The 26,875-nt window shown below is 42.6% G+C and overlaps 1 protein-coding gene across 1 annotated transcript in view; it reads left to right on the top strand.

Annotated features, from left to right (window-relative positions):
• The window catches only part of LOC149467975 (coiled-coil domain-containing protein 17-like), a 97,045-nt gene that overhangs the window by 48,376 nt on the left and 21,794 nt on the right, over positions 1–26,875 (top strand). The window contains exons 6-7 of the mRNA XM_089670872.1: positions 7,538–7,674; positions 10,511–10,651. Of these exons, the coding sequence (XP_089526998.1) occupies positions 7,538–7,674; positions 10,511–10,651 (278 nt within the window). The remainder of the gene's footprint in view (positions 1–7,537; positions 7,675–10,510; positions 10,652–26,875) is intronic.

Raw genomic sequence — 26,875 nt, forward strand, 5'->3', positions numbered from 1 at the left:
ATCCTCATTATTATCCATAACCATCTTCATCTCCAACTTCACTCTCCATTATCATCATCCTTCTCCTTCTCCACACTGTTCCCAAATCATCTTCATCCCTGGATTCTTATTAAACATGTAATGGGATCAGGGGCAGACTGACAACTCATGGGGCCCCCGGGCAATAGGGGATCATGGGGCCCCTGTGTCCTTGCCCAAACTCAAAAAAGCCTAAGAAAAAGGTACCGGGGCATCTCATGGGGCCCCCTACTGACCCCGGGCCCTCGGGCAGTGCCCGAGTCTCCAAATGGTCAGTCCGCCCCTGAATAGGATAATCATCCTTACCCCTCTCAGCTTTGTAACCCAGTCATCATCCTCATCCTTATATTCTCTGTGTGCTCTTTCCTCAGTCATCCCTCTCTCCATCATCATCCTCATTCCTCCAGCAGCCCCTATCCATAATCCATAACACCTTATCATCTTCATCCCCACCATCCTTTTTACCATCATCTTCTTCGTCCCTGACCCTGTACTGTACCTCCCCTCATTCCTTATAACAGAGGAGACTCTCCTGATGTCAGGATGTATGACCTGTAGTGTAATGTGGTATGAGGTCAGGACACTGCAGATTAGTACAGTCTGTTAAAGTCCACAGGCTGCACAGCCTCCCTTGTGTTGCCCTCCGAGTCCTGCATGTGCACCAAAGAAGGTGAGCTGGCTGTTTTTACTTCCAAGACTGGCCACACCCCCTCCCCAAGTGTCAGCCAATCAAAATGCGAGCCTACCATCAGGCTCCACCTCCGGGATGTTCCAAAAGTGCGAGCTCGATCAGCTGCTGGAGCAAAGGTAGAGGGAGGAATCATTATCCCTGGCTTGTGTTTCTCTCTCACTGCGGCCACGGTCTTTTTCTTTTTGGGTGGCTAGCCCATTCTGGTGTCCTAACAGCTGTCATATGATGCTGGCGTGGCCCTGGGCCTGGGCCCCTCAGGATGCCCATGCCCCATATAAGTGTCAGGGCAGTACCCCCCCCAATGGTGGCCATGTCTATGAGGCATAATGAGTCTTATGAACATGTCATTTTTTGCCACAAATTTTTGGAAAATGTGGAAAGAAAATTAAAACTTTTATTTTTTAAACAAACTTGTCAATTTATAAGATATTTCTAACACACAGCATGGACATACTAAGAATTACACCCCAAAACACATTCTGCTACTCTTGTGTGGATGCACTGGAGTAGCTGATCAGGACACTGATGTGGCTGCACTAGTGTGGCTGCAATGGTGTGGCTGATCATGACATTAATGTGGGTGTACAGATGTGGCTGCACTGATGTTGCTGCACTGGTGTGGCTGCACTGGCATGGCTGATCAGGACACTGATGTGGCTGCACTAGTGTGGCTGCAATGGTGTGGCTGATCATGACATTAATGTGGGTGCACAGATGTGGGTGCACTGATGTTGCTGCACTAGTGTGCCAGCACTGGCATGGCTAATCAGGACACTGATGTGGCTGCACTAGTGTGGCTACATTGGTGTGGCTGATCAGGACACTGATAAGTCTGCACTGATGTGGCTGTACTGATATGGCTGATCAGGACACTGATGAGGTTGCACTGGTGTGGCTGATCAGGAAACTGGCATGGCTGCACTGGCGGGGCTGATCAGGACACGGATGAGGCTGCACTGGCGTGCCTAATCAGGACACTGATGAGGCTGCACTGACATTGCTGATCAGGACACTGATGAGGCTGCACTTTGGTGGCTGATCAGGACACTGATGAGGTTGCACTGGCACATCTGTACTCTGCATGACAGATCTGGGCTCTGATGTAGCTGCAGTAGTGTGGATGTCTGGTGTGGCAGATCAGGGCTCTGATGTAGCTGCAGTAGTGTGGATGTCTGGTGTGGCAGATCAGGGCTCTGATGTAGCTGCAGTAGTGTGGATGTCTGGTGTGGCAGATCAGGGCTCTGATGTAGCTGCAGTAGTGTGGATGTCTGGTGTGGCAGATCAGGGCTCTGATGTAGCTGCAGTAGTGTGGATGTCTGGTGTGGCAGATCAGGGCTCTGATGTAGCTGCAGTAGTGTGGATGTCTGGTGTGGCAGATCAGGGCTCTGATGTAGCTGCAGTAGTGTGGATGTCTGGTGTGGCAGATTAGGGCTCTGATGTGGCTGCACTGGTGTGGATAACTGATGTTTGACACTGTAAGAATCTTTGTATGTAAACAGACTCACAAATATAGCGCCTCTGTGTGAGGAAAGGAGAGCTGGTAACCAGCAAAGGATCTTTTGTTTATTTACATTGTGACAGCTGTGATCAGACACCTCTGATCACATGGTAAAGGGACGCTGTGATTGGCCCTTTACCTCAATCTGGGATCTGCTATGTTCAAGGCATACAGTGGTCACAGAGAGCTCCGAATGCGCGCCCCAAGTGGGAAGCGCACACATGGGAGGACATCCAGGGATGCCCTCCCAGAACTAGAAAGTTGCTCTGAGGCTGTATATTGAATATACGGTGGGTGGCAAGTGGTTAATAATATACAAGATTGCCACATTACACTAATGAATATTATAAGCGTATGAATAAATTAAACATATGCAACTAGTAAAAATTTTAGGAAAAGCGCAGTTTTTTCCAGGTTTTATTGAAATTTAAGCAGTTCAAGTTCCACTGGATAACCTGACTTGGTACAAAGGTATGGTGAACTGGGAAGAGAGAAAATACTGGGTTGATATATTACAGATTTTCTGCAGCAGTAAAAGGAAATTAAAACCTGAAAGCTGATGCAAGCAACTACTACAATCATCCCAACCTTTCTGATTTGCAAACCCTGTCTATATAAAAGCAATGTTGAAACAAGCTGCACTACTACAACCTTTGAAGTATTTTTTGAACAGTATTGCACTACAGGAAATATTATATTGCTCTCATAATGGTGTGAAATTTTCAAATTAAAGAGAATTTTTAAAGAAAGGCAAAGTGCCAATGTTTGCAGCTTCCTATATCATAAAAATGCACTGAAAAGGAAACTAGAGGAAATTCAAAAACAGGTCTGACAGACCCAAAGCCACAATGGAATCAGAAGACGAGTTTCTAAAAGTCAACAGTTTGCATCGTAGGAACTTCACAGGACAATAACTTCAAGCACAGCTTAAAGGGACACTAAACAAAATAGTTATTCTCCAAAAATATTCCATGCACATCCACTATTTAATGGCCCTGTAATCTATTTTTCACAAATTTTGTTTCTGCCCCCTTGTAACATGCTCAGTAAGCTCTCAAGCTTCTCCTTTTTCCCTCTCCGTTCTATTTGTTTGGAACGAGCAGTGCATGTTGGCTATATTCCTACATACAGTCAGACCGTGGAGAATTAATGTAGCCACCTTCTAGTAGGAAGTCGGATCACAGCAGCAAAAGAAAGGAATTTGAAGAAGTAAAAATATTTACTTGTATAGATTTTTTTAACAGAGTTAAGTTAAACCAAAGTTTAGTGTCACTTTACCAGTGGTCAAAGTAAGACTAATATAAGATCTTATGAACCGATGAATCAAAATTTAGAATGAGTAATAAGGGGTACTAATGTAGCCTGGTATGGTACAGGTCTCTCTTTGAGTTGTGAAGACTTTAAATTGCTTGTTTGATAAGTTGAGTGGCTGCTAAAAAGTCATTGATAAAATGGCAAAATAAGAAAAATAAAAATCTGCTCCAGTGGACTGCTGAAGACTAATATAAGATCTTATGAACCGATGAATCAAAATTTGGAATCTCCAGTTCATCAAGTAGGGTTTTGATGTTTCTAAGTGGCTCTTCAGTGGTTCACCAGTCGTCAGATATGGAGGAGAAAGCATGATGCTCTGGGGCTCTTTTAATGACTCCAGAGTCAGAAACTCACACAGAGTATTGGCTCCCTAAACCAAGATTCTTATTACTGTAGCATTGAACATCTCATACGTAATCCCTTTTGGTCTGTTAAATATACCTTTGAAAGGTATTTGTAATATCTGTTCAATAAATACATAAATACCTGATAATCCTTCCAGAAATCTTTGGAGCTGATAATTCGCTGCAGAATTCTGCCTGTGCTGCACAGTTCTCAACTATCTTTGTAACTGAAACACTGCTACTTTATGAAGAGGAAAGGGGGTGTTCTGTGGTTCTGTCTTGGGTGACAACACTTCTCCATATATACTGTACAGTGGGTGAGCTTTGTGAACTTAGGCTAGGAATTGTTTTACTGAAGGATTACAGGTGAATATAAAGGGAGAAAAAAGCTGAAGAGTATTATATTTCTGATCTTGGGTTTAGATTTTATCAAGGAAACCTTTTCTCCTAAAAAAGGCTTATAGTTCTCCTCAATATCCCAAGCAGATCATTATCCATGATGATGAAAGAGCAAATGTGCATCTCCACAAACCCCCCCCCCCACCTTCCTGTACCAGCCTAGGCCACGTGCCTTTCAACATTGGAGGGTAACTTTAAGAGAGGGCAGCAAGGCTTTCCCCTCTTTGCAAGGGCACCTTGTCCCAGCTTTGAGGGACAAGGGCCTTTTCCCCACATTTCCCCCAAAATGATGTGAGGGTATGTGAGGGGGAATTTTAGGAATCAGGAAGCCCATTTAAAATAGGAGAGCCCCCAGATATCCACTCCTCCCCATGGAAATATGTATAGGGGTACTTGTACCACTTATTACTCATTCCCCAAAAATTAGAACACATAGACACCATGGTAAAACCCTTAAATACCATTACAGAAAGAAAAAATTGATCCTTCCATGTAAATTCTTCATCAATCTTGATGATCCCCCACCACATGATGATTCCCACCACCATGACAACCCGTTTTATGGGTGTGTTTCCCCACCATACTACTGTCAATAAATGACAGATCCCTGTTTGGTGTGGTAATGTAAACAGATAACCAGAGATCCTGAATGATGTAGTTGACCATATTTGTTCATAACCTTATATGGAGTCAAAGACAACACTTCCCAGACCTGTGTTTACATTACAGCAACACCAGGGAACTGTCATTTAGTGAAGGGAGTCCTGTATGGAGAAATCATTAGAAGATGGGTCTTTGTGATGGCTGGTAAACATTGCCAGACAATGTTTGATATGGATTTACATTGCTAAATGACATGATTGATGATGGATATATATCAGGGGACATTATTAACATTTTTTTTTAGCCATTAAATTACTTTTCTGCAATGTTCATATATTTATTTTCTACTTTTCATTTTTTTTGAGAATGATGTACTAATGTAGCCTGGTATGGTACAGGAAGGGAAGTCATATTGTTCGCTGCCGCAGACACTTTTTCCCCTGTACTCATTGCTATTATTTCAAAGAGGGCTTCAAGATTTCCATAAGTCCACCTCTCTCCCCCCACACACAAACCCCTAGATATGTTTTGGGGAGAAAAATGTGTGGAAAAGACAATTGTCCCTCAAAACTGGGGCAAGTTGCCTAGCAATGGAGGGTTTTGCCACCCTTCTTTACTCTTTCAAGGTATGTTGAAGGTCATGTAGGCTGGTCTGGTGAAGGAAGGGGGGTGAAAATGCTTGCTGTCTATACTTTCCTGGCCAACCAGGCCACATGCTTGAATATGTAAAGCGCTGAGCAAACTGTTGGCGCTATATAAATCTTGTATAATAATAATAATATGGGTCTGAGTGGCATTTTAGGGGGAACCCACACTGTTTTTTTTTGTTTTCATTTGTTTGTTTTGTACTGTCAGTTTTAAAAGGCTACATTGAACTTCATAACGCCATGAGCAGCTTTCAAGTGATATTAAACCCTCAATTTTCACTTTCACTTTCAGCAACTGATTTAATCACTCACTGGGTATGCAGCCTCTTTATCTTTTAAACCTTGCCTATGTTTCATTTTAAGCTGGTGCCAAAGTCACTGCCCCAGGTTTTATGTTTCAGAGTGGCTCACTGGCCTCCTGGAATACAGGACGGCCGGAGAAATGGGCTGCAGGGGACACACCGCGGGACCGAGGGACAGGTAAGTGGCTGTTTTGTAAAAGTCAGCAGCTACAGTTTTTGTAGCTGCTGACTTTTACTTTTTGACAGCGGGAGTGAACTCTACTTATTCATCATCTGTTCAACTATTACTTGATGCTTCTATTGTGGGACAGTTTACAGCATTTTATTGATGCAATATACTGTATGTTACTATTCTCTTTATTGATGGATGCATGTGACAAATATTCAATTATACATGATACTCTACAAACTATATCCTGCATAATGGGGGGGGGGGGGGGGGAGTTTTTTATGTGCTTTAACCTTGAGATTTAATAAAGAAGTATCATTTTACATGACTTGCACTGCATGGCTTCTTGTGGCTTAGGTATCGACCTGTAGTAGCTGCAGACTACTGTGTCTATATAGGATGACTGAATTAACTATTGATGTGTACCTAACCAAAGTTTAGGATCCTTTAATTTTCATGCAAGCAAGATCCAAAAACAGAAAAAATAATATTTGCAAGCATGAAAGTACTAATTGAAGAGACAGTGTATGACTTTCATACTACCCATAGCAGCCTTTTAATTTTGAAATGACAACCACATTAGTAGCCCCGGGCCAACATAGTAATTGGGTCACTGCAGGCCGTTTTATAAGCTGTTTTCTCCATTTCTCTAACTTGCAGTATTAGTATGGTTGGTTCAAAATCATTTTTAGTTGGTACACAGACATGTACTTGGAGTCACACTGCTTGAGCTTGGGCTGTCAATAGAAATAAAACAACCACGTGAACAATTACTTTCTTATCTACCGACATGCTTTTTAAAGAGTAATGCAGGCCATAGACAGGATGTTTATCGGCCGAATTGTCGGCCGATAAACGAAAATTCGGTCGTTGCTGCCACCAATGCTGTCACCAATGCTTACTTAAAATGGATGTTTTCCATAGATTTTCCAGCATGACTGATAAAAAGAAACGAGAAGAACCATGAAAATCGCCATTGGCTCACTAACGGTGTGAATATCGGCTGATTTTTCGTTCGGACGATAAACGACCCATCTATGGCCTGCATAAGGCTGGCCATACACAAGTCATTTTTTTTTTTTTGTTCAACCAGTGAGTTGAATATAAAAAAAATACTCGATTCTTCCATCCACCCATTCAGTGTGGATGGAGGAATCCCTTCTGCAGCGCTTTTGCATTGTGGCAGTGGAGAGATTTATCCACCATCAGCATACATTCATTAGTACTTGTACCTCCGGCTGATCAAGAGAAAAATCTTCCAAGAGGCTTGGTGCACACAAGTAAACTGTGACTCACAGTCAGCAAAAAAAAACCTCACAGACTTAAACCTTACCCCTCTATCCAACATTAGAAAAAAAAAAACTTTGGTTTGGTTTGATTTTTGCTTTATTTTCTTTCACAGCTTTTTTCATCCCCAACAGTTTTGGCATACTGAATCCTGTGTGATCACTTTCCAGACTTTGGCTTGTAATGCTTGAAATATGTTTTTTTTTCTTTTATTTGCCTTGACCGTTATGTTTTATGTCATAATCACTTGTTCCCACAAACACAGTGCATTGCGCATGACTTATCTGCAAAATGGAGGAAATGATCAGATGATCTTGGCGCATTTACAAGACCTTTTGACTGAAGCACAACTTATAGAACAAAAAGAAAAACATGCCCAATCAATACAGAAGAAAACTAAAAGTAGGTTACATTCCTTTTCTATTACAAAAAGTGCATAGTAAAACATTTCACATTATTTTTGGGACAATGTATTATACGTGAATATAAGACTTACACAATAGATTAACAATAATTTGACAGTTAATTGTTCATGCATTTAGTTAGGCCAGCCATCATTAGCATAGAATTTCTACAAGGTAAGAAGCCTTTGTTAAGAATTCCTATCATGTGTTCTGTCTTAATCTAAGGATCATAAGAAATAATAAACTAACTGAACAATAGTCATTTGACATTTCTGTACTGTAATAGTTTATTCCATTCTCTTTTTTGTTAGCTGATTTTTTAACACACCTGCTGGTGAAGCAATAATAGGCGGTACAGGCTTTGTGCTTGATCAATTCATGATTTAAGACTCAAATAGCTGGCTATTTTAATAAAGTAAGAATATTATTTTACATCTCAGTAATAGAAATTTCTGTTGCTCATCCTCCCTCAGCATTTACCTACATGTCCACAATCCAAAACAATGGGTGCAACACAGCCTCTTCACGGACAGTCTGACAGTTGTGAATTGTAACTGAACAATTGCCATAGGCATCAAATTAAGCAGCCCATAGATTATGCAATTTCTTTCTTTCCACTAGGGGTGAAGAAAGGAAAGTCTCTCAATTTCCCCATCAACTCAGTCTGATGGGGGAATCCATTCCGCAGCACTACTGTATTCTGCCGATGGGGAGCCTTCCCGGTCAGCAGAACACAAAGATTACAGCTAGCAGCTATAGCTGCCACCAGTAATCACATGTAAGAAATCAGACAGGTTGGTTATGCCTAAGTTGATTGATGGATTGACTCGGGTACAACTAGCCTGCCCATAGATGGATCGAATCTCAGCCAGTCCCTGCTGAAGCAGCTGAGATTCAATCCATCTATGGCCAGCTTAACATAGCTGTGCTCCAGTAACACAATATCCTGGATAAAGTGGGTGCAACAATGAAACCTAATGCAAAATGTTTAAGAGCCCCTGACACATACTCATTCATGGATTTTGGACCTTTGCATGGGCCATGTCCTTTGAGACCACAACACTAGGAGGTTGAGAATCCTATGAACTGGGTGAGATCTCAATATTTTTTCCAGCATTTACACATCTCACATGTTGCCATATCTTATGAGACACAGCTACTGCCAGTGAGTTTCCATTTGCTTGATGGCCTTCAAACTTTTGATGAAATCTATGTGAGCTGGACTCAACTTCCTGTGACACTGTGCTAGTACGCAAGAGTCCAACATGATTTAGATTGTTTGGATTCAACAATTCATTGTGATTCTCACACATCCAATCTCCCCTACCTACGTGGTTCCCCATTTTCTATATCAGTTCCAATTCATGATGGCTCTGATTTGTATCTAGTTTTGTTAATAAATGAGTTGGTTGGACTATTGTATACAATTAAGACAGAGGCCTATTGAACTGTCTTGTATCAAATTGGATAGACCTTTGCATACTTTGTAGATTCACATAACTTATGCTATATACACCTATGAGTGATTTATCTCACACTTGCCTTTTACAGGAGCAATAGTATGTAAAACTTCTGGTGAATATTCCTATTTACCAAGTGAATGTCATGGTATTAACTTACGTTCAATGCTTTATACACATGTGCTGGCATACAAAGTGTTGAATTAATTCAACTAATCATGCACTTGATTGTATAATGTTACATGTTAGTTTTCTAAGATTTGCAGACATGCTAAACCTACCAGCACTGTGCTGGCTTGCATAATAATATATTCACTGATCCTGGTAAAATATATTTGTTCATTGGACTATTTGTAAATAGACAACTATGAACTCCACCACTTTGTAGAATAAGACCATATGCATTAGATTTAATTATTAGGTCCATTATATTCAGGATATTGGGTTACTGGAACACAGCTGTGTTATATGATGTCTATGACAGTTGTTCAGTTGCTTACATCAGAATGTGAGAGCCCATCTGTTTTAAAGTGCATATGTTTTTATCAAATAAATGTGTATACGTTGTTATCCAGCTGATTCTGTTTTTTTGTCAAACTTCTTTTTTAATGAATCATGTGTGCTGTTTATTTCAGAGGTATTAACCACCTGTATGTAATAGAAAGATTATTTATGGTTCGATATTCAGAGTATCTATAGCATAAAAACAATATTTGCCTCGCAGAATTCTTTGGACAGTTATCATTGTTGTGATTATAGACATTTGGAAATGTTGCATCGATTGTCACTTTCAGTTTGTTTCTTGCTTTGAATTTTTGTCCAACCACATTAATATTTTTGTTGGGTTCATTTGTTAAAGTGTTATTTAAACCACAACAGTAAAATCAGTCTGTATATGCAGTAAAGCATGCTTGTTATAGGCACTGTGGAACCTAAAGGGCTCTGCATTGTGTAAAAAGGCTGTTTGATCTTGACTTCTCTGATCCTCCCCTTCTTCCAGTGTCCCCCTCTTATCTCCTGATAAGACATATCGGGTGGAGACACTCTGCACATGCTCAGTTTTTTAGAGAGGTTTTTTTTTTCTTGAGAGTGTGCATGTGCTCATCACAGGGCCAATCAGTACTGTGCAGACAGAGGTCAGGGGTTCCGCAATTTCCTAGAGCACAATAAGAACTCCTAGAAGCTTTACCAGTGCTCTGCTGAACACTGATAGAAGTCACAAGACTGCTCTAACTGCTGATGAGAAAAGGTATTTATCAGTTTATATTTACTAAAATAATTGCATTTTCATGTAGTGTGTACTCTGGGAGACCACATAGAGTGGATACAGGGTCCTGGGTTTAGTAACGCTATAATCCTTTTTTACATTTTTAGAGGGACATGGTAATGTGAAATGGCATTTGAATGAAAAATTAATTACACTTGAAATTGAAAATCAGCAGTTAGAAGATGAACTCTTCAAACTTCAACTTCAACGACAGAAGAATAACAGGATTCCCAAGACAACAAATGGAGGTACATTTTTATTTTTCAAATACAATGCAAAAGCTTCCTGAGCACACCTTAAAATCCCTTAATTTGAAATACAAAGTCTTTACAAATCCACTGGACATTTTCTGTTCATAAGCATCCACTTTGATTAATCATGTGCAGTAACTAGACTCCAAATCTCCAACTGTCATGTGGTTGTGTGCCAAATTCCAGTTAACCCTCGGTGATCACAGGTGTTCCAGTCTCAAGAGGAAACTCTCAACTCTTTTACGTTTAAACCATATTAAATCACTTTTAGATTTACATGAGAATGTGGCAACATCTCATTTAAAATCTTAAAGACATACAGACACCACCATCAAGACTTTTTAGTTACATATTATGACTTCACTTTTAAGTTAAGTCATCAGTTTACTCATTTATGGACAAAAACAATATTCTAAAAAGAAACCGAGTACGGCTGATTGTTAGGAGTTGATTACAATGTACACATTTCAATATTGTCCTACATATTCAACTTGCATAATCATCCAACACCCATGTTAATACTGTATATTTGTTTTATTACTTAGTGAATACCACCAAAAAAATAGGCACTTTTCAACACGTTTTGCAAATCCAAGTTAATTTGTTCAGGGGAGTATGCAGGAAAAGTGTACCTGCAAAACAAAAATAAGGTATTATAAGCAGATGCCAAGTTCATCATCGGACATTTTACTTTTTATGACTTATACAATATATTGTACTTACATACATATATACAGCAGTGCCCAATGTTTTAGGCAGGTGTGAAGAAATGCTGTAAAGTAAGAATGCTTTCAGAAATATATATTTTAGTTGTTTATTTTTATCAATTTACAAACTGAAGGTGAGCGATCAGAAGAAAAATCTGAATCAAATCAGTATTTGGTGTGACTACCCTTTGGCTTCAAATGAATTCTTACACTTGCACAATTTGTACACATGAACAAAGTCAGGGATTTTGTAGCATTAGAGTCAGGTGTATGATTAACCAATTATACAAGCAAGTACTAATGATCATCAATTTCATATGTATATTGAAACACAGTCTTTAATTGACACAGAAACAGATGTGTAGGTGGTTTAAAACAGGATAAGAAACAGCCAAACTCTGCTACTAAGGTGAGCTTGTGAAAGACAGTTTCATGTCACGGGTCATACACCATTGCAAGACTGAGAACAGCAACAAGACACAAGGTGGGAGATTTATTAAAACTGCTGAACTCAAAATCTGGTGCACCAGTGCATGGCAGCCATTCAACTTTTAACCTCAACTTGTTCAGTTAAGCTTTGACAATAAAACTTGGAAGCTGGTTGGTTTATATGCAGAGCTGCACCAGATTTTGCACCATGCAGTTTTAGCAACTAACCTCCAAGGTAATTATATTGCAAGGTGTCTCCCAGGCAAAGATTTCAAAGCAGACTAGGGTTTCAAGATGTGCTGTTCAAGCTCTTTTGAGTATGCACAAAGAAACAGGCAATGCTGAGGACCATAGACACAGTAGTCGGCCAAGGAAACCTAATGCAGCAGATGAAAGACACATCATGCTTACTTCCCTTCCACACCGGAAGATGTCCAGCAGTGCCATATGCACAGAATTGGCGGAAACAAGTGGGACCCAGGTACACCCATCTACTGTCCAGAGAAGTCTGGCCAGAAGTGGCCTTCATGGAAGGAATACGTCCAAAAAGCAATATCTCCAATGTGAAAACAAGGCTAAGCATCTCAACTATGAACTAAAACAGGAACTGGGGTGCAGGAAAATGGCAGCAGGTGCTCTGGACTGATGAGTCCAAATTTGGAATATTTGGCTGTAACAGGGGGCAGTTTGTTTGCCTTAGGGCTGGAGACTGGTACAATAATGAGTGTCTGCAGGCAACAGTGAAGCATGGTGGAGGTTCCTTGCAAGTGTGGGGCTGCATTTCTGCAAATGGAGTTGGAGATTTGGTTAAGCTCAATGGTGTCTTCAATGCTGAGAAATACAGGCACATACTTATCCAGCATGCCATACTACCGGGAGGCATGTTATTGGCCCTAAATGTATTCTGCAGCAGGACAATGACCCCAAACATACAGCCAATGTCATTAACAACTATCTTCAGTGTAAAGAAGAATAAGGAGTCCTGGAAGTGATAGTTTAGCCCCCAACAGAGCCCTGGTCTCAACATCACTGAGTCTGTCTGGGATTACATGAAGAATCAGAAAGATTTGAGACAGCCTACATCCACAGAAGATCTGTGGTTAGTTTTTCAAGATGTCTGAAACAACTTACCTGCCGAGTTCCTAGTTAGCCACGCCACGTATTGATTTGATTTTGATTTCTCTTCTGTTCTTTTACTTTCTATTTTGTTAATTAATACGAATAAACTATTATCACTTCTATATCTGAAAGCATTCTTCATTTACAACATTTTTCACACCTGCCTAAAATGTTTGCACAGTACTGTATGTGTCTGTGTGTGTATATATGTATAATATATATATATATATATATATATATATATATACTATATATATACAGTGAGGAACAGAAGTATTTGAACACCCTGCGATTTTGCAAGTTCTCCCACTTAGAAATCATGGTTGGGTCTGAAATTCACATTGTAGGTACATTCCCACTCTGAGAGACAGAATTCAAAAAAAAAATTTAGGAAATCACATTGTATGATTTTTATATTTCAATATTTTTATTGAGAAACAAACATAGTAAAACGTAAAACAAGATGGCAAACAATAAAAGAGAAAAAGAAAGGGCCCACCCACAAGGTGGAACAAGATTCAGAATCATAAGCATAACACTGATAGATAAATAAAAAAAAATTAGCAGACAATAGCATTACAATTCACATAAAAAATGTCGTTGCCATCAAAACATACAGGTTTCATAGATCAATAAACAAAAATTAAGTCAAAATGGACCAAAAATAACAGAGAGAAAAAAGGTGTTTCAACAAATAGTAGAAAAAGAGAGGAAGAGAAAGACGAAAAGGAAAGTACTCTTAATTGAAACAAAAAGAAAAAAGAGAAAAAAAAAATATAAGAGGGGGGGGTCAGCTGCCAGACACTCACGATACAGTAATATAAGTAATCCAAGGATCCCAAGTCCTCTCAAATCTGGACACATCATCAGAGACGATACTCGTCAGTTTATCATTAACCATTATCCAGTTGAGTTTTTGTTTCACCCTATCCAGCGGGATCAAGGATTGCTTCCAACTCCTAGCTATGGTAATGCGAGCCGCCAAAATGATATATAAAATTAATTTAATCAATTTTTTGGGAACATCAGAGGGTAGTACAGTTGCAAGAAAAAGTATGTGAACCCCTTGGGATTACATGGAGTTTTGCATGAATTGGGCATAAAATGTGCTCTGAACGTCATCTAAGTCACAGCAATAGAAGAACACAGTCTGCTGAACATAATACTACACAAAAATTAGATGTTGCCATGGTTTATTTGCACATAACATGCAAACATTCACAGTGCAGGGAGGAAAAAGTATGTGAAGCCCTAGCTTAATGACTTCTCCCAGAGCTAATTGGAGTCAGGAGTGAGCCAACCTTGACTCCAATCAGTGTAAAGATATTGGATGTGCTGCTGACAGCTGTCTTGCCCTTAAAAACACACACCTGTTTTGGGTTTACTGGTTTCAAGAAGCACTGTCTGATGTGAACCATGCCTCGCAGAAAAGAGCTCTCAGAAGACCTACGATCAAGAATTGTTGACTTGCATGAAGCTGGAAAGGGTTAAAAAAGTATCTCCAAAAGCCTTGATGTGTCCATGATAAGACAGACTGTCTACAAATGGAGAAAGTTTAGCACTGTTGCTACTCTCCCTAGCCGTGGTTGTCCTGTAAAAATGACTGCAAGAGCACAGCGCAGAATGCTGCATGAGGTAAAGAAGAACCCCAGAGTGTCAGCTAAAGACCTACAGAAATCTCTGGCACATGCTAACATTTTTGTTGACACATCTACAATAAGGAAAACATTAAACAAGAATGGAGTACATGGGAGGACACCACGGAGGAAGCCATTGCTGTCCAAAAAGAAAATTGCAGCACGTTTGAAGTTTGCAAAAGAGCACCTGGATGTTCCACAGCACTACTGGCAAAATATACTGTGGACAGATGAAACCAAGATTGAGTTGTTTGGGAAGAACACACAACACTGTGTGGAGAAAAAAAGGCACAGCACACCAACATCAAAACCTCATCCCCACTGTAAAACATGGCTGAGGAAGCATCATGGTTTGAGGCTGCTTTGCTGCCTCAGGGCCTGGACGGATTGTTGTCATTGATGGGAAAATGGATTCCAGAGTTTATCAAGACATTTTGCAGGAAAACGTACGACCATCTGTCCACCAACTGAAGCTCCGCAGAGGATGGGTGATGCAACAGGACAATGACCCAAAGCATACAAGTAATTCAACAAAACAATGGCTGCAACAGCACAGGATACGCCTTCTGGAGTGGCCCAGTCAGAGTCCTGACCTCAACCCGTATGAAATGCTGTGGCATGACCTTAAGAGAGCGATTCACACCAGGCATCCCAAGAATATTGCTACACTGAAACAGTTTTGTGAAGAGGAGTGGTCCAAAATTAGTCCAGATCGTTGTGCAGGTCTGATCTGCAACTACTGGAAACGTTTGGTTGAGGTTATTGCTGCCAAAGGAGGGTCAACCAGTTATTAAGTCCAAAGGTTCACATACTTTTTCCTCCCTGCACTGTGAATGTTTACATGTTATGTGCAATTAAACCATAGCAACATCTAATGTTTGTGTAGTTTTATGTTCAGCAGACTGTGTTCTTCTATTGTTGTGACTTAGATGACGTTCAGAGCACATTTTATGCCCAATTCATGCAAAACTCCACGTAATCCAAAGGGGTTCACATACTTTTTCTTGCAACTGTATATTAAACAAGGCCACTTCCGGCGATCTACGGATATTAATTCCTGTCACTCAGTAAAGAAAATTAAATATGCGGATCCAGAACCTACTCACGACTGGACATTTCCACCAGACGTGGAACATGGTACCCTCTTGACCACAGCGTCGGAAACAGCCAGATGAAACGGAAGGATACATTATGGCTAGGCGAGCAGGAACCAAATACCACCGAAGTAACGTTTTGTAATTAGATTCAACAAGATCAGTGTTAATCGAAATCTTCGATAGGGCATGGGCCGCAGTCCGCCAGGTATCCAAATCCAACAAACTATTTAAATCCCGTTCCCATAGAATCATGCAAGATAATTTAGTTAGGGGATCAACCAACAAAGCATAAACAATGGACAAGCGACCTCGCATCATCGCACTTGCCCCACAGGAGACCTCGAGGGAAGTAAGCGCACAAGGTTCTGTGAGAAGTCTAAGTTTGCTATCAATAAAAGAGGGAATTTGATGGTAACGAAATATCTCTCCACGAGGCTTCCCACAAAAATTCACAAAATAATGAAGAGACCGAGGGCGAACCCCATCCAAATAATCACCAATACGTAGCAACCCCTTATTAATCCACCATTGGAACCTCGCAAAAGACAAACCCGGGGCAAACTCAGGATTACCAAACACCGGAGCTAACGGGGTATGCGGAGAGAAGAAAGGTTTACGAGCTCGCCATCTATCCCACACTGACAATGAATAGGATAGAGTAGGACACAAAATAGGAGGGCGCAATCTATTGGGAAGCCACATGAGAGTACCAATAGCATATGGACGGCACGAAAGAGCCTCAATCCCAACCCACTGGGGGACATATCCCCTGGCCGTAGTACAAGATAGTTGTGCTATTTGGGCCGCCTGAAAGTATGCGAAAAGATTAGGGAGTCCCAAACCACCATGCCTCTTCAAAGAAAATAAGGTAGATTTGTTCAGCCTAGGGCGCTTTCCCCACCATACAAATCTAGAGACTGCAGCCTGTAGTAAGACTAGTTCTCGTTTGGGAATCAGAATTGGTATCGTCCTGAAATAGTATAATAATCTAGGTAGGAAGGTAATTTTAATAGAATTAATTCTACCGAACCAGGAAAGTGAAAGATCCTGCCAGGCTAGTACGTCATTTTTAAGTCGTTTGAAAAGCGGGAGATAGTTGGCCTGGTATAGCGTCGAGAAAGATTTTGTAAGAAGAATCCCCAGATAGGGGAGAGAACCAGGGGCCCACTGAAAATCAAAGTTTTCCCGGCAGTAGCGAACCTCTGAATCGGGTAACGAGATATTTAAAGCAACAGTTTTAGATGAGTTGAGCGTAAGACCGGAGACCTCAGAAAACCGATGAAACAGATGGAAGAAACCAGGTAGAGACGTTCGGGGATCAGATAAGTACATAAGAACATTGTCGGCAAATAGGGCGCATTTATGAACCCTTTGACCACAGGTAACACCCGATATAGAGGAATCAGCGCGAATAGCAATCGCAAGAGGTTCCATCGCCAACGCAAAGAGCAACGGAGAAAGAGGACATCCCTGTCTAGTTCCTCGCTCTATCGAAAAAGGGACTGATTTATGTCCACGAATGGAAACTTGAGCTGACGGGGTAGAATAGAGGGCCCGCAACAGCGTCGTAAAATAAGGGCCAAACCCAAACCTGTCCAACGTTCTAAACAAATAGTCCCAGGACAGACTGTCGAATGCCTTCTGAATATCAAGTGACAGTAGTAAGATTTCCCTTTGCGACGATCCATCCCAATTGGACTGCACAGCTGACAGCAAAGCTATAGTCCGCCTAATTTGGTCCGATGTTTGTCGACCACTTATGAATCCAGATTGGTCATCATGAATGTATAAAGCCAAGAAGTTATGGAGCTGTAAGGCCAGAATTTTAGTAAGAATCTTTAAATCACAATTAATTAAAGAAATAGGCCGGTAATTGGAGACCACAGCGGCATCCTTGAAAGGCTTGGGAATGACACTAATGAATGCTTTATTTTCCTCTGGGAGAACCACTCCCCCCTCCCGCAAATAATTAAAGTACAGGGCCATATGGGGTATCAGAATGTCCGGGAAAGCTTTATAATAAGTATTGGGAAGACCATCCGGTCCCGGGGCCTTATGAGAGGCCAGGGATTTCACCGCATTCCCAACTTCTTCACAGGAGGTAGGTTGTTCCATTAGCTCCCTATGTGCCTCCCGGAGGGGGGGAAATGAGATAGACTACAAAAAAGCCTCCAGAGAGAAAGAAGAACAACCCCCCGTGGGCGAACTATAAAGCTGAGAGTAAAAAGACTGGAATTTGTGGAGGATCTTACCCGGATCCTGGGATAACGAACCGTTGTCCAGTCTGAGCTTGGGGAGGACCGTCTGGGAATGTCTAGGAGTCAGCTTGTGTGCCAACAGGGTGCCAGGCCTGTCCCTCCAAGTAAAGAATTTATGATTAGACCAACGAAGTTGTTTATCCGCAGTGGTAGTAAGACATAAGTTAAGTTCCAGTCGGGCCTGGTCAAGTTTAAGTAACAAATCAGAACTGGAATGTTGCTTATGTTGAGCAACCAGGTCAGTATACAACTGAGTTTTAGTAGCAAGTAGGTCATTTCGGGCTTTTTTTAAACGAGAAGAGAGTTGAATAATATATCCCCTGACTGAGGCCTTATGAGCTGCCCAATTAATCGCCGGGTTTGTGTCCTCTGCTTTATTAAAATCAAAAAACATTTGTAGATGTGAGGAAATTTCCCGACAATGAGAGGGATTACCCAAAATAGAGTCATTAAGACGCCAATGAAAAGCCGTCTTACCAAGAGTCTCGGACGACAAGGTGATAGAAACTGGGTCGTGGTCAGACCAGGGCGTGGAAAAGATTTTAGCAGTGACAAGTTTGGGGAGTGAATATGTATGAAGAAAAATATGGTCAATGCGAGAATAACTATTATGAGCCCTGGAGTAGTGGGAGTAGTCTCGAGAAGTAGGATTAGCCTCCCTCCATGCATCAATAAAATCATATCGATATAAAAATTGAGCCAATTTACGGCTCCGTCTAGAAGGAGGCTGAAGCGTGGCGGTTTGGGAACGATCCAGAGTCTGGTCCAATGCTAAATTAGAGTCACCAGCTAGAATAACGTCACCCTCAAATTCTCCGACCAGAGTGCTTAGCAAAGATTGGAAAAATTCAACCGGATTGGCATTGGGGGTATAATAAATTATAAAAGTGATAAGGTTTCCTCCCAAGTGGCCTTTCACCAAAAGATATCGCCCCTCCTTGTCCCGGATAATTTTAGATTCAACAAAGGACACTCGGCGAGAAAAGCATAGGGCCACCCCCCGCTTTTTCTCTGTAGCATTAGCAAAAAAGCAGAGAGGGTAATTTTTATGAATATAACGTGGAGAGAAGGAGGGGGGAAAATGAGTCTCCTGTAAGGCAACTATATCCGCCCCAAGGGAGTGGTATGAGCTAAAGGCCTGTATTCGTTTGGATGGGGAATTGAACCCCTGAACATTGTGAGAGAGGAAGCAAATTTCTCTGCTAGTGGACCGTACGGAAGACATGATAAATAATTATGGAACTAAGCATAATAAAGACCCCTTGTTCCTTAAAAGTATGAAGATCCCTAGAAGTCCCTAAATGTCGCCAGCTGACCCCCCAAAAAATCAGAAAAAAACAAAGAGAAAGAAATCGGAAAAAAAAAGAAAGAAGAAAAGAGAACATTCGGAACACAAAAGTCCAAATGCCAAGTGACCGCGGTACACGAAACAGTACTATTAAATAAATGAAACAATGTACCAGGAAATACAGAGCAATAGCCCTGTGGTGGAATAGGTCTGCCCAGAGAAACATTCCCGGGGAAGAGTCTTCCAATCAGGGAGAGCGCAAAGACACTCTCCGGCACCAACCGCAATTACAACCCATCAACAATAAATCAAACGCACAGCGTATTGAACATAAAAACAAAGCAATTAAAACCACTGAAAATGGTATTCAGCAAACAGATGTAATTAACACCCCAAGTCCCACCCCCAGCCTATCCCCCCCCACCAATACAGCAACAGCGGCCAACGCTCCTAAGAGCCACAGAAAGGCCGCCATCAACGAACATATCCCAGCGAAAAGTCCCCAAAAGAACACAAAAGTTCAAGAAATCCTCCCAGGCGGATTCCGGGACCCCTTCTTCTTAGATGATGGAGTAGTCTACAGTGGCTGGAGCAGCGGAGGTCGAGGAGCCGATCCCGTAGGAGAATGGGACGTCGGACTGCGAGATATAATACCCAGCTGAAGCAGCAACTCCTCGCCATCCTGGAATGTAGCAAACCCATAGGACTTTCCATTAAGAGTGAACTGTAGACGAAAAGGGTAGGCCCAACGATATTTAATGCCCTTTTGAACCAAGTGAGAGAGAAGTGGCTTGAGGGATCGCCATCTCTGGATAGTGGCCGACGAGACATCAGCAAAGATTTGTACCTTGTGCCCTGCAAGCTCTATATCCGGATTCTCCCTGCCAAACCGCATAACCGCTTCCTTAACCTGGAAAAAATGAGGCTTGACGATGATATCTCTAGGAGGCCCCCCTTGCCGGGGGGGGATCAGTGCCTGGTGAATGCGATCAATCTCAAGGTGAAGGTCATCAATAGCAGGCATAGCAGACTGCATGAGGGTGTGTGCGCAGCTAGTAAGCTCCTTAACCGACTCAGGAAGACCTTGAATGCGAAAATTGTATCGCCTGGCCCGATTCTCCAGGTCATCAATTTTAGAATACGCCTCCTCCAGGCGATCTTGCAAGTCGGTGATCATGTTAGAATTTTGGGAGATACTTTGGACTGTCGCATCAACTTTAGCCTCAATACTGTCTAGACGGTGGCCCAAGGCCTGAAAATCCTGCTTTAAATCAGCCGCCAGTTTTGAGGTAGCTCTGTCTAATTCGCGTTGCAGCAAATCTGCGAACCAAGCTATCAAAGTCGCATCACCAGAGTATAGAGGCGGGTCAGGAGGAATCATTGGCGAGGATGCCGGGCTATCATCCACGGGCTCAGGACCGCTATGCTGGCTTGAAAAAATGGCAGCTATTTTGCTGCTCAAGGGCGAGGATGCAGGGGAGTCATGGCTCAATGAACAGGTCGAAGCCTGGGACTCTAGTGGCACAGGGCTGGAGGGTGACTGGGGGGGCTGCAGGGAGTCACTCACCCCAGCTGATGATGCTGCTGCAGTCCTCCCTGGACCAGCGTGGGATGAGGAGCCCATCTTCTCCCTCCGAGGGAGAGGTGCTGCTGCAAGAGAGGCAGAGGAGACACCAGGACCCGCAGGGGCCGATCTGGCCGCCATCTTGGACCTCCCAGTCCCCGCAGAGAGCCGCAGCTGGGAGCCTCCACGGCTCTTCATCGCCGTCTTTCCGGGCATATAAGCAGATGCCCGAGATCCGGAGAGAGGCGGGGGGGGCCCTGGGGGTGAAGCGGCACTATGCCCTTTTATGGGCTGCTGTTAGTGCCGGAGATGTGCGGAGCTAGTGCCAGGACATCCGATCCCGGCGGCCGCGCATGCGCACTCCATTGTATGATTTTTAAAGAATTTATTTGTCTTGCAATGCTGAACATAAGTATTTAAACACCGGAGAAAATCAGTGTTAATATTTGGTACAGAAGCCTTTGTTTTCAATTACAGAGGTCAAACATTTCCTGTAGTTCTTGACCAGGTTTGCACACACTGCAACAGGGATTTTGGCCCACTCCTCCACACAGATCTTCTCTAGATCTGTCAGGTTTCGGGGCTGTCACTGAGCAACCCGGAGTTTCAGCTCCCTCCAAAGATGTTCTATTGGATTTAGGTCTGGAGACTGGCTAGGCCACTCCAGAACCTTGATATGCTTCTTACGGAGCCACTCCTTGGTTATCCTGGCTGTGTGCTTCGGGTCGTTGTCATGTTGGAAGACCCAGCCACAACCCATCTTCAATGCTCTGACTGAGGGAAGGAGGTTGTTGCTCAAAATCTCACAATAAATGGCCCCATTCATCCTCTCCTTAATACAGTGCAGTCATCCTGTCCCTTTCGCAGAAAAGCACCCCCAAAGCATGATGTTACCACCCCCATGCTTCACAGTAGGGTTGGTGTTCTTGGGATGCAACTCATCCTTCTTTTTCCTCCAAACTCGACAAGTGAAGTTAGACCAAAAAGTTCTACTTTGGTCTCATCTGACCACATGACTTTCTCCCATGCCTCCTCTGGATCATCCAGATGGTCATTGGCAAACTTCAGATGGGCCTGGACATGTGATGACTTGAGCAGCGGAACCTTCCGTGCAATGCATGATTTGAAACTATGACAGCGTAGTGTTCTACCGACAGTGACCTTTGAAACTGTGGTCCCAGCTTTCTTCATGTCATTGACCAGCTCCTCCCTTGTAGTTCTGGGCTGATTCCTCACCTTTCTTATCATCGGTGATACCCCACGAGGTGAGATCTTGTATGGAGCCCCAGTCCGAGGGAGGCTGACAGTCGTCTTTAGCCTCTTCCATTTTCTAACAATTGCTCCAACAGTTGATCTATTTTCACCAAGCTGCTTGACAATTGCCCCGTAGCCCTTTCCAGCCTTGTGGAGGTCCACAATTTTGTCTCTGGTGTTTTTTGACAGCTCTTTGGACTTGCCCATGGTAGTAGTTGGCGTCTGACTGACTGTGGGGTGAGAGCCAGAATTCTTGCTGTTTCTTAGGTGTTCAAATACTTATGTTCAGCAGTGCAAGACAAATAAATTCTTTAAAAATCATACAATGTGATTTCCTGAATTTTTTTTTTGTCTCTCAGAGTGGGAAGGCACCTACAATGTGAATTTCAGACCCCTCCATGATTTCTAAGTGGGAGAACTTGCAAAATCGCAGGGTGTTCAAATACTTCTGTTCCTCACTGTATATACACACACAGTTGTGCTCAAAAGTTTGCATACCCTTGGAGAATGGGTAATGCAGTATACAGCAGGGGTAGGCAACTTTTGAGAGGTGGAGATCCACTTAAACTACATGAAAGAGCTCAAAGATTACCGAAGTACATTTAAAAAAAAAGTATCAAAAAAAATCAACTAGCAAAGCCTAACTAAAAAGTAAGGAAAATATAGAACATTATAATAAAACAAATGTCACTGTAAAAAATACAAGCCTAGCCTACCTTAAAAATGGACAGTGTCAGGCAGTAGGGCAGTGGATGGTGTCAGTCAGTAGAGAAGTGGACATGGTCAGTGGGGCAGAGGTTTGTGTCAGTCAGTAGAGCAGTGGATGGTGTCAATAGAGCAGTGGATGGTGTCAGTCAGTAGGGCAGTGGACAGTGTCAGTAGGGCAGTGGATGGTGTCAGTAGTTTTTATTTTTATTTTTACAATTTTATTTATTTTTTTTCACCATATTTTTAGAAGCCCTGTTGAAAGGGGAGGGGCAAGGCAGCAGAAAAAATGATGAACAAGGACAGGAGGGGCAGCGGGGAAGGCATTTACTAGAGCCAATCCCCTGGATTTTCCTCCTGCAGTAGCTGTACGCTGGTGGTTGGGAGAGGAGATGCTAACTTTCAGCTACTCCGGGAGGACAATAAATGGGATCGTCTGAAGACAGGTATTTTAAAAATCTGAATTCCCAACAAGTGTCTGGGAATTTGGATTCCCCCCCACCCCCCACCCTGGCACCCTAAGGCACCCAGGGCGCCAGCATAAGGCTGCTTAGGCAGCTGCCTTAGGGCACAAGGGTAGGGGGGCAGTAAAATCCCAATCCCTAGCCACTTGCTGGGAATTCAGATTTTCAAAATACTTGTCCATGGGAGGGGAAGGAGGGCAGGTGACACTAGTGGGGGGGTGGAGTTTCTTCTGCCTCTTCCCCTTCCCTCGTATAGCAGTGTCCCAAGCATTATCCTAACTCTGTACAGAAAAGAGTGGAAGATAGCACAGTTCTGGACTGATGGCATCTCCCCCCTTCCCCCAGCCTCCTTCGCTGCTGTCATCCTCAGTGCACAGAGGAGAGTGGAAGCACAGCTCAGAAAGGAGGGTGGAAGGAGGAGCTGGCCAAACTAATTTTTCATATTAACAAGCTGGTAATTGGTTGCTAGGACTGCCCTAGCAACCAATCACCTACGGGTTAATATAAAAATTTCATTTGGCCAGCTCCCCTTCCTGCCCTCCGTCCTGAGCTGTGCTGCCTACCGCTCTCCTCTGTACACTGAGGATGACAGCAGCGGAGGAGGCTGGGGTAAGGGAGGAGAGGGACCAGCACCTAAAAGGTAGGGGTTGGTGGCGCAGGGACCTATTCGTGGTCTACCTGTCACCTGCCTGCAGTCGCCAGGTAGACTGTGATCGACGGGTTGCCGACCCAGGATACAGTATGTACCATTTTTAAAGAAAGCATGAGTGGCAGGCAAAACATATTTCTTTTATTTCTTATCAGATTCATTTTAAACTGTTGGTCATAACAAAATGGCACAATCATAAAACAAAACATGGCAACAAGTACACAAATTAAATGAACCCTGTTCAAAAGTTTGCATACCCTTAGTTCTTAATACTGTCTATTGCCCTCTTTAGCATCAATGACAGCGTGCATTCTTTTGTAATTGATGTCTATGAGGCTCTGAACTCTTGCAGGTGGTATAGCTGCCCATTCGTTTTGGCAAAATGCCTCCAGGTCATGCAAAGTCTTTGGTCGTCTTACATGAATGTTTGAGATCTGCCCAGAGTGGCTTGATAATATTAAGGTCAGGAGACTCTGATGGCCACTCCAGAGCCTTCACCCTTTTCTGCTGTAACACTGGAGTATCAGCTTAGCCTTGTCCTTAGGGTCATTGTCATGCTGGGAAGTTCAAGTGCGTCCCATGCGCAACTTTCGTGCAGAAGAATGCAAATTGTCTGCCAGTATTTGCTGATAACATGCTGCATTCATATTGCCATCAATTTTCTCAAGATTCCCTGTGCCTTTCGAGCTCACACATCAGTGAGTCATCACCATGCTTCACAGTGAGGACGGAATTCCTGTCACCATAGGCCTTGTTGACCCCTCTCCAAACATAGCTCTTATGGTTGTGAACATAAAGCTCTATATTGGTCTTTTTTTTTTTAAATAAACTTTATTTAGTTTTATTGTATACACACATTAACCAACGGTGAATTTATGCAGTATTCATAGCGTGGCAACATGCCAAAGCAGGTGAAAAATTCAAGAAATAACAATTGTTCTCATAAACAAATTGCCCAAGCCCCGAGAGAGACAAAGAGGAATCAGATGAATTTCGGAAGGAGAAAGTTACTTATAGGAAAGGAGACATCGTATGATGTATCAGGTTGCAAGGGCTTAAGAATAGAGTATCCAGGATTTAGAAAGGTACATGTATATACCTTTGTATGTATGAGCAAAATAGAGATCCGCACATGTATTCCATGTTGACCATTTGTCAAATGACCAAGAGGAAGGTCATCGTGTATATGGGTAAGAAGTAGAGGAAAAATGAGAATAGAAAATCGAGATAGAGCAGTGAAGAGAAAAGAACAAGGAGCTGAGGGAACCAGCCTAGAAAGGAGTATACGGACAGGAAAGAAAAGAAGGAGAAAAGGAGGACAAGGAATTGTGTAACCAAAGATCAGAGACTAGAAGACCAAGAGGACAAGCCGGAATATAGAAATGAGGAGACTAAGATAATAGGGTGGTAGGATATTAAGATAATATGATAATATAATAGGAAGCAGCTCTACATTATGTGTGAAAATGTGCTATTACGGGGACGCTTCACTAAGAGTCAACAGTGAAGCGAGATTATGAAAGAGAGAGAGAATAAAAAACAGAAGCCAAGGTGGAAAAAGGGGCAGATTGCCAAAATAGTTGAGTAAAGTTCCAGGAAAACTTAGAGAAGGTAATTTAGCAATCAATTGCCCCCTAATACAAATAAAACACAGTGCATCAGGAATCGCCTAGAGACTAAGTTAGGACAAGGTTAGAAAACCTTGGGAGGGGAGCTGGATCTCCGAGGTAGGAAATATTCTTGAAACATATTGACCCCACTTGCGGCTGAACTTTTCCACTCCTGATGTGGATGGAGAGATATGGATGCTGAGCCGATCCAAACGAAGTATGAAGTTAAGTTCCAATTTGACATCCGAGATGGTTGGCGGGCAGTTGGAAACCCATTTTTTTAGAATAGACCTTCTCGCAGCCATCAAACATGTGGACAGCCACGGTTTGGCAGTTCTGAGCATAGCAATGTGCTGATGTGGAGCAGCAGAGACGGAAGCCTCCAAGTTACCGAAAAGAAGAAGCAGTGGGTCTCTAGGTAACGGCAGAGTAGTGATGAAGAGCATAAAGTTCAAAAGTTGGTTCCAGAAGGTAGAGACCAATGGGCAACTCCAGAACCTGTGCTGAAGTGACGGCTTATATGAACCACAGAGCGGACACGTAGAGATCGTTGAGTCTGAACGTGAGTACAGACAGGGCATATAAGCATGGTGCATAATTTTGAACTGCTGCTCCCGCCAAAATTTGTTTGTGTTGAACGCACAGGTCATGTTAAAGCCTGTGAGTAGTTGTTCCGCAGTGAAAGCGTTGTCAAAGTCTCGGATCCACGATTTGATGAAAGTGGAGGATTCCAGCGGTGTTGCGTATTGCATAGACAATTGATTATAAATATTAGATATGTTATATTTCTGATTCCTTACAAGGACCTCTATCACAGTTGTGCAGAAACGAGTGGGTTTATTCCGTGCTATGGATTGCACAAAATTCCTGACTTGTAAAATGTACAAAAAATGATGAGAAGGCAACTCAAACGAGCTAAGGATTTGTTGGAAGGGGAGATCCTGATGCAAAGTCATACAATTGGCTGACAAGTCTAAGACCCTGGTTGTACCACAGATCGTAAGCTGCATGTTGTTGAGAGACAGAGAAGGAAGGATTGTGATGAATGGGAAGAAAACGAGATAGCCAGGGAGAAACTCCTAGTCTACGTCTGACCTCCCTCCATGTAAAGAGTGTGTCCCGTATGAGTGGATTATGTTTAAGATGTTCCGGTAGTGAGTTGGAATTAGAATGTAGAAGGGCTGACAGATCGAACGGGCTCACCATGGCTAATTCAAGTTGGTAATTGGAGAACACAGACGTTCGGGAGAGCCAATCTATACACACCCGTAAAATGCAAGATAGATTATAAAGTCTAATGTTGGGGAGGCCCAGTCCGCCCTCACATCTAGGGAGAAACAACTTATGTATAGCTATGCGCGGGCGGCGCCCCCTCCATAAGAAACTAGAAATCACCTTGTTTAGCTTGACTATATCCGTATGTTTGAGCAGGAGTGGGAT

Source organism: Staurois parvus, unplaced genomic scaffold, assembly GCF_062004578.1.
Source record: "Staurois parvus isolate SC_StPar_1 unplaced genomic scaffold, SC_StPar_1.0 ptg000096l, whole genome shotgun sequence".
NCBI lineage: Eukaryota > Metazoa > Chordata > Amphibia > Anura > Ranidae > Staurois > Staurois parvus.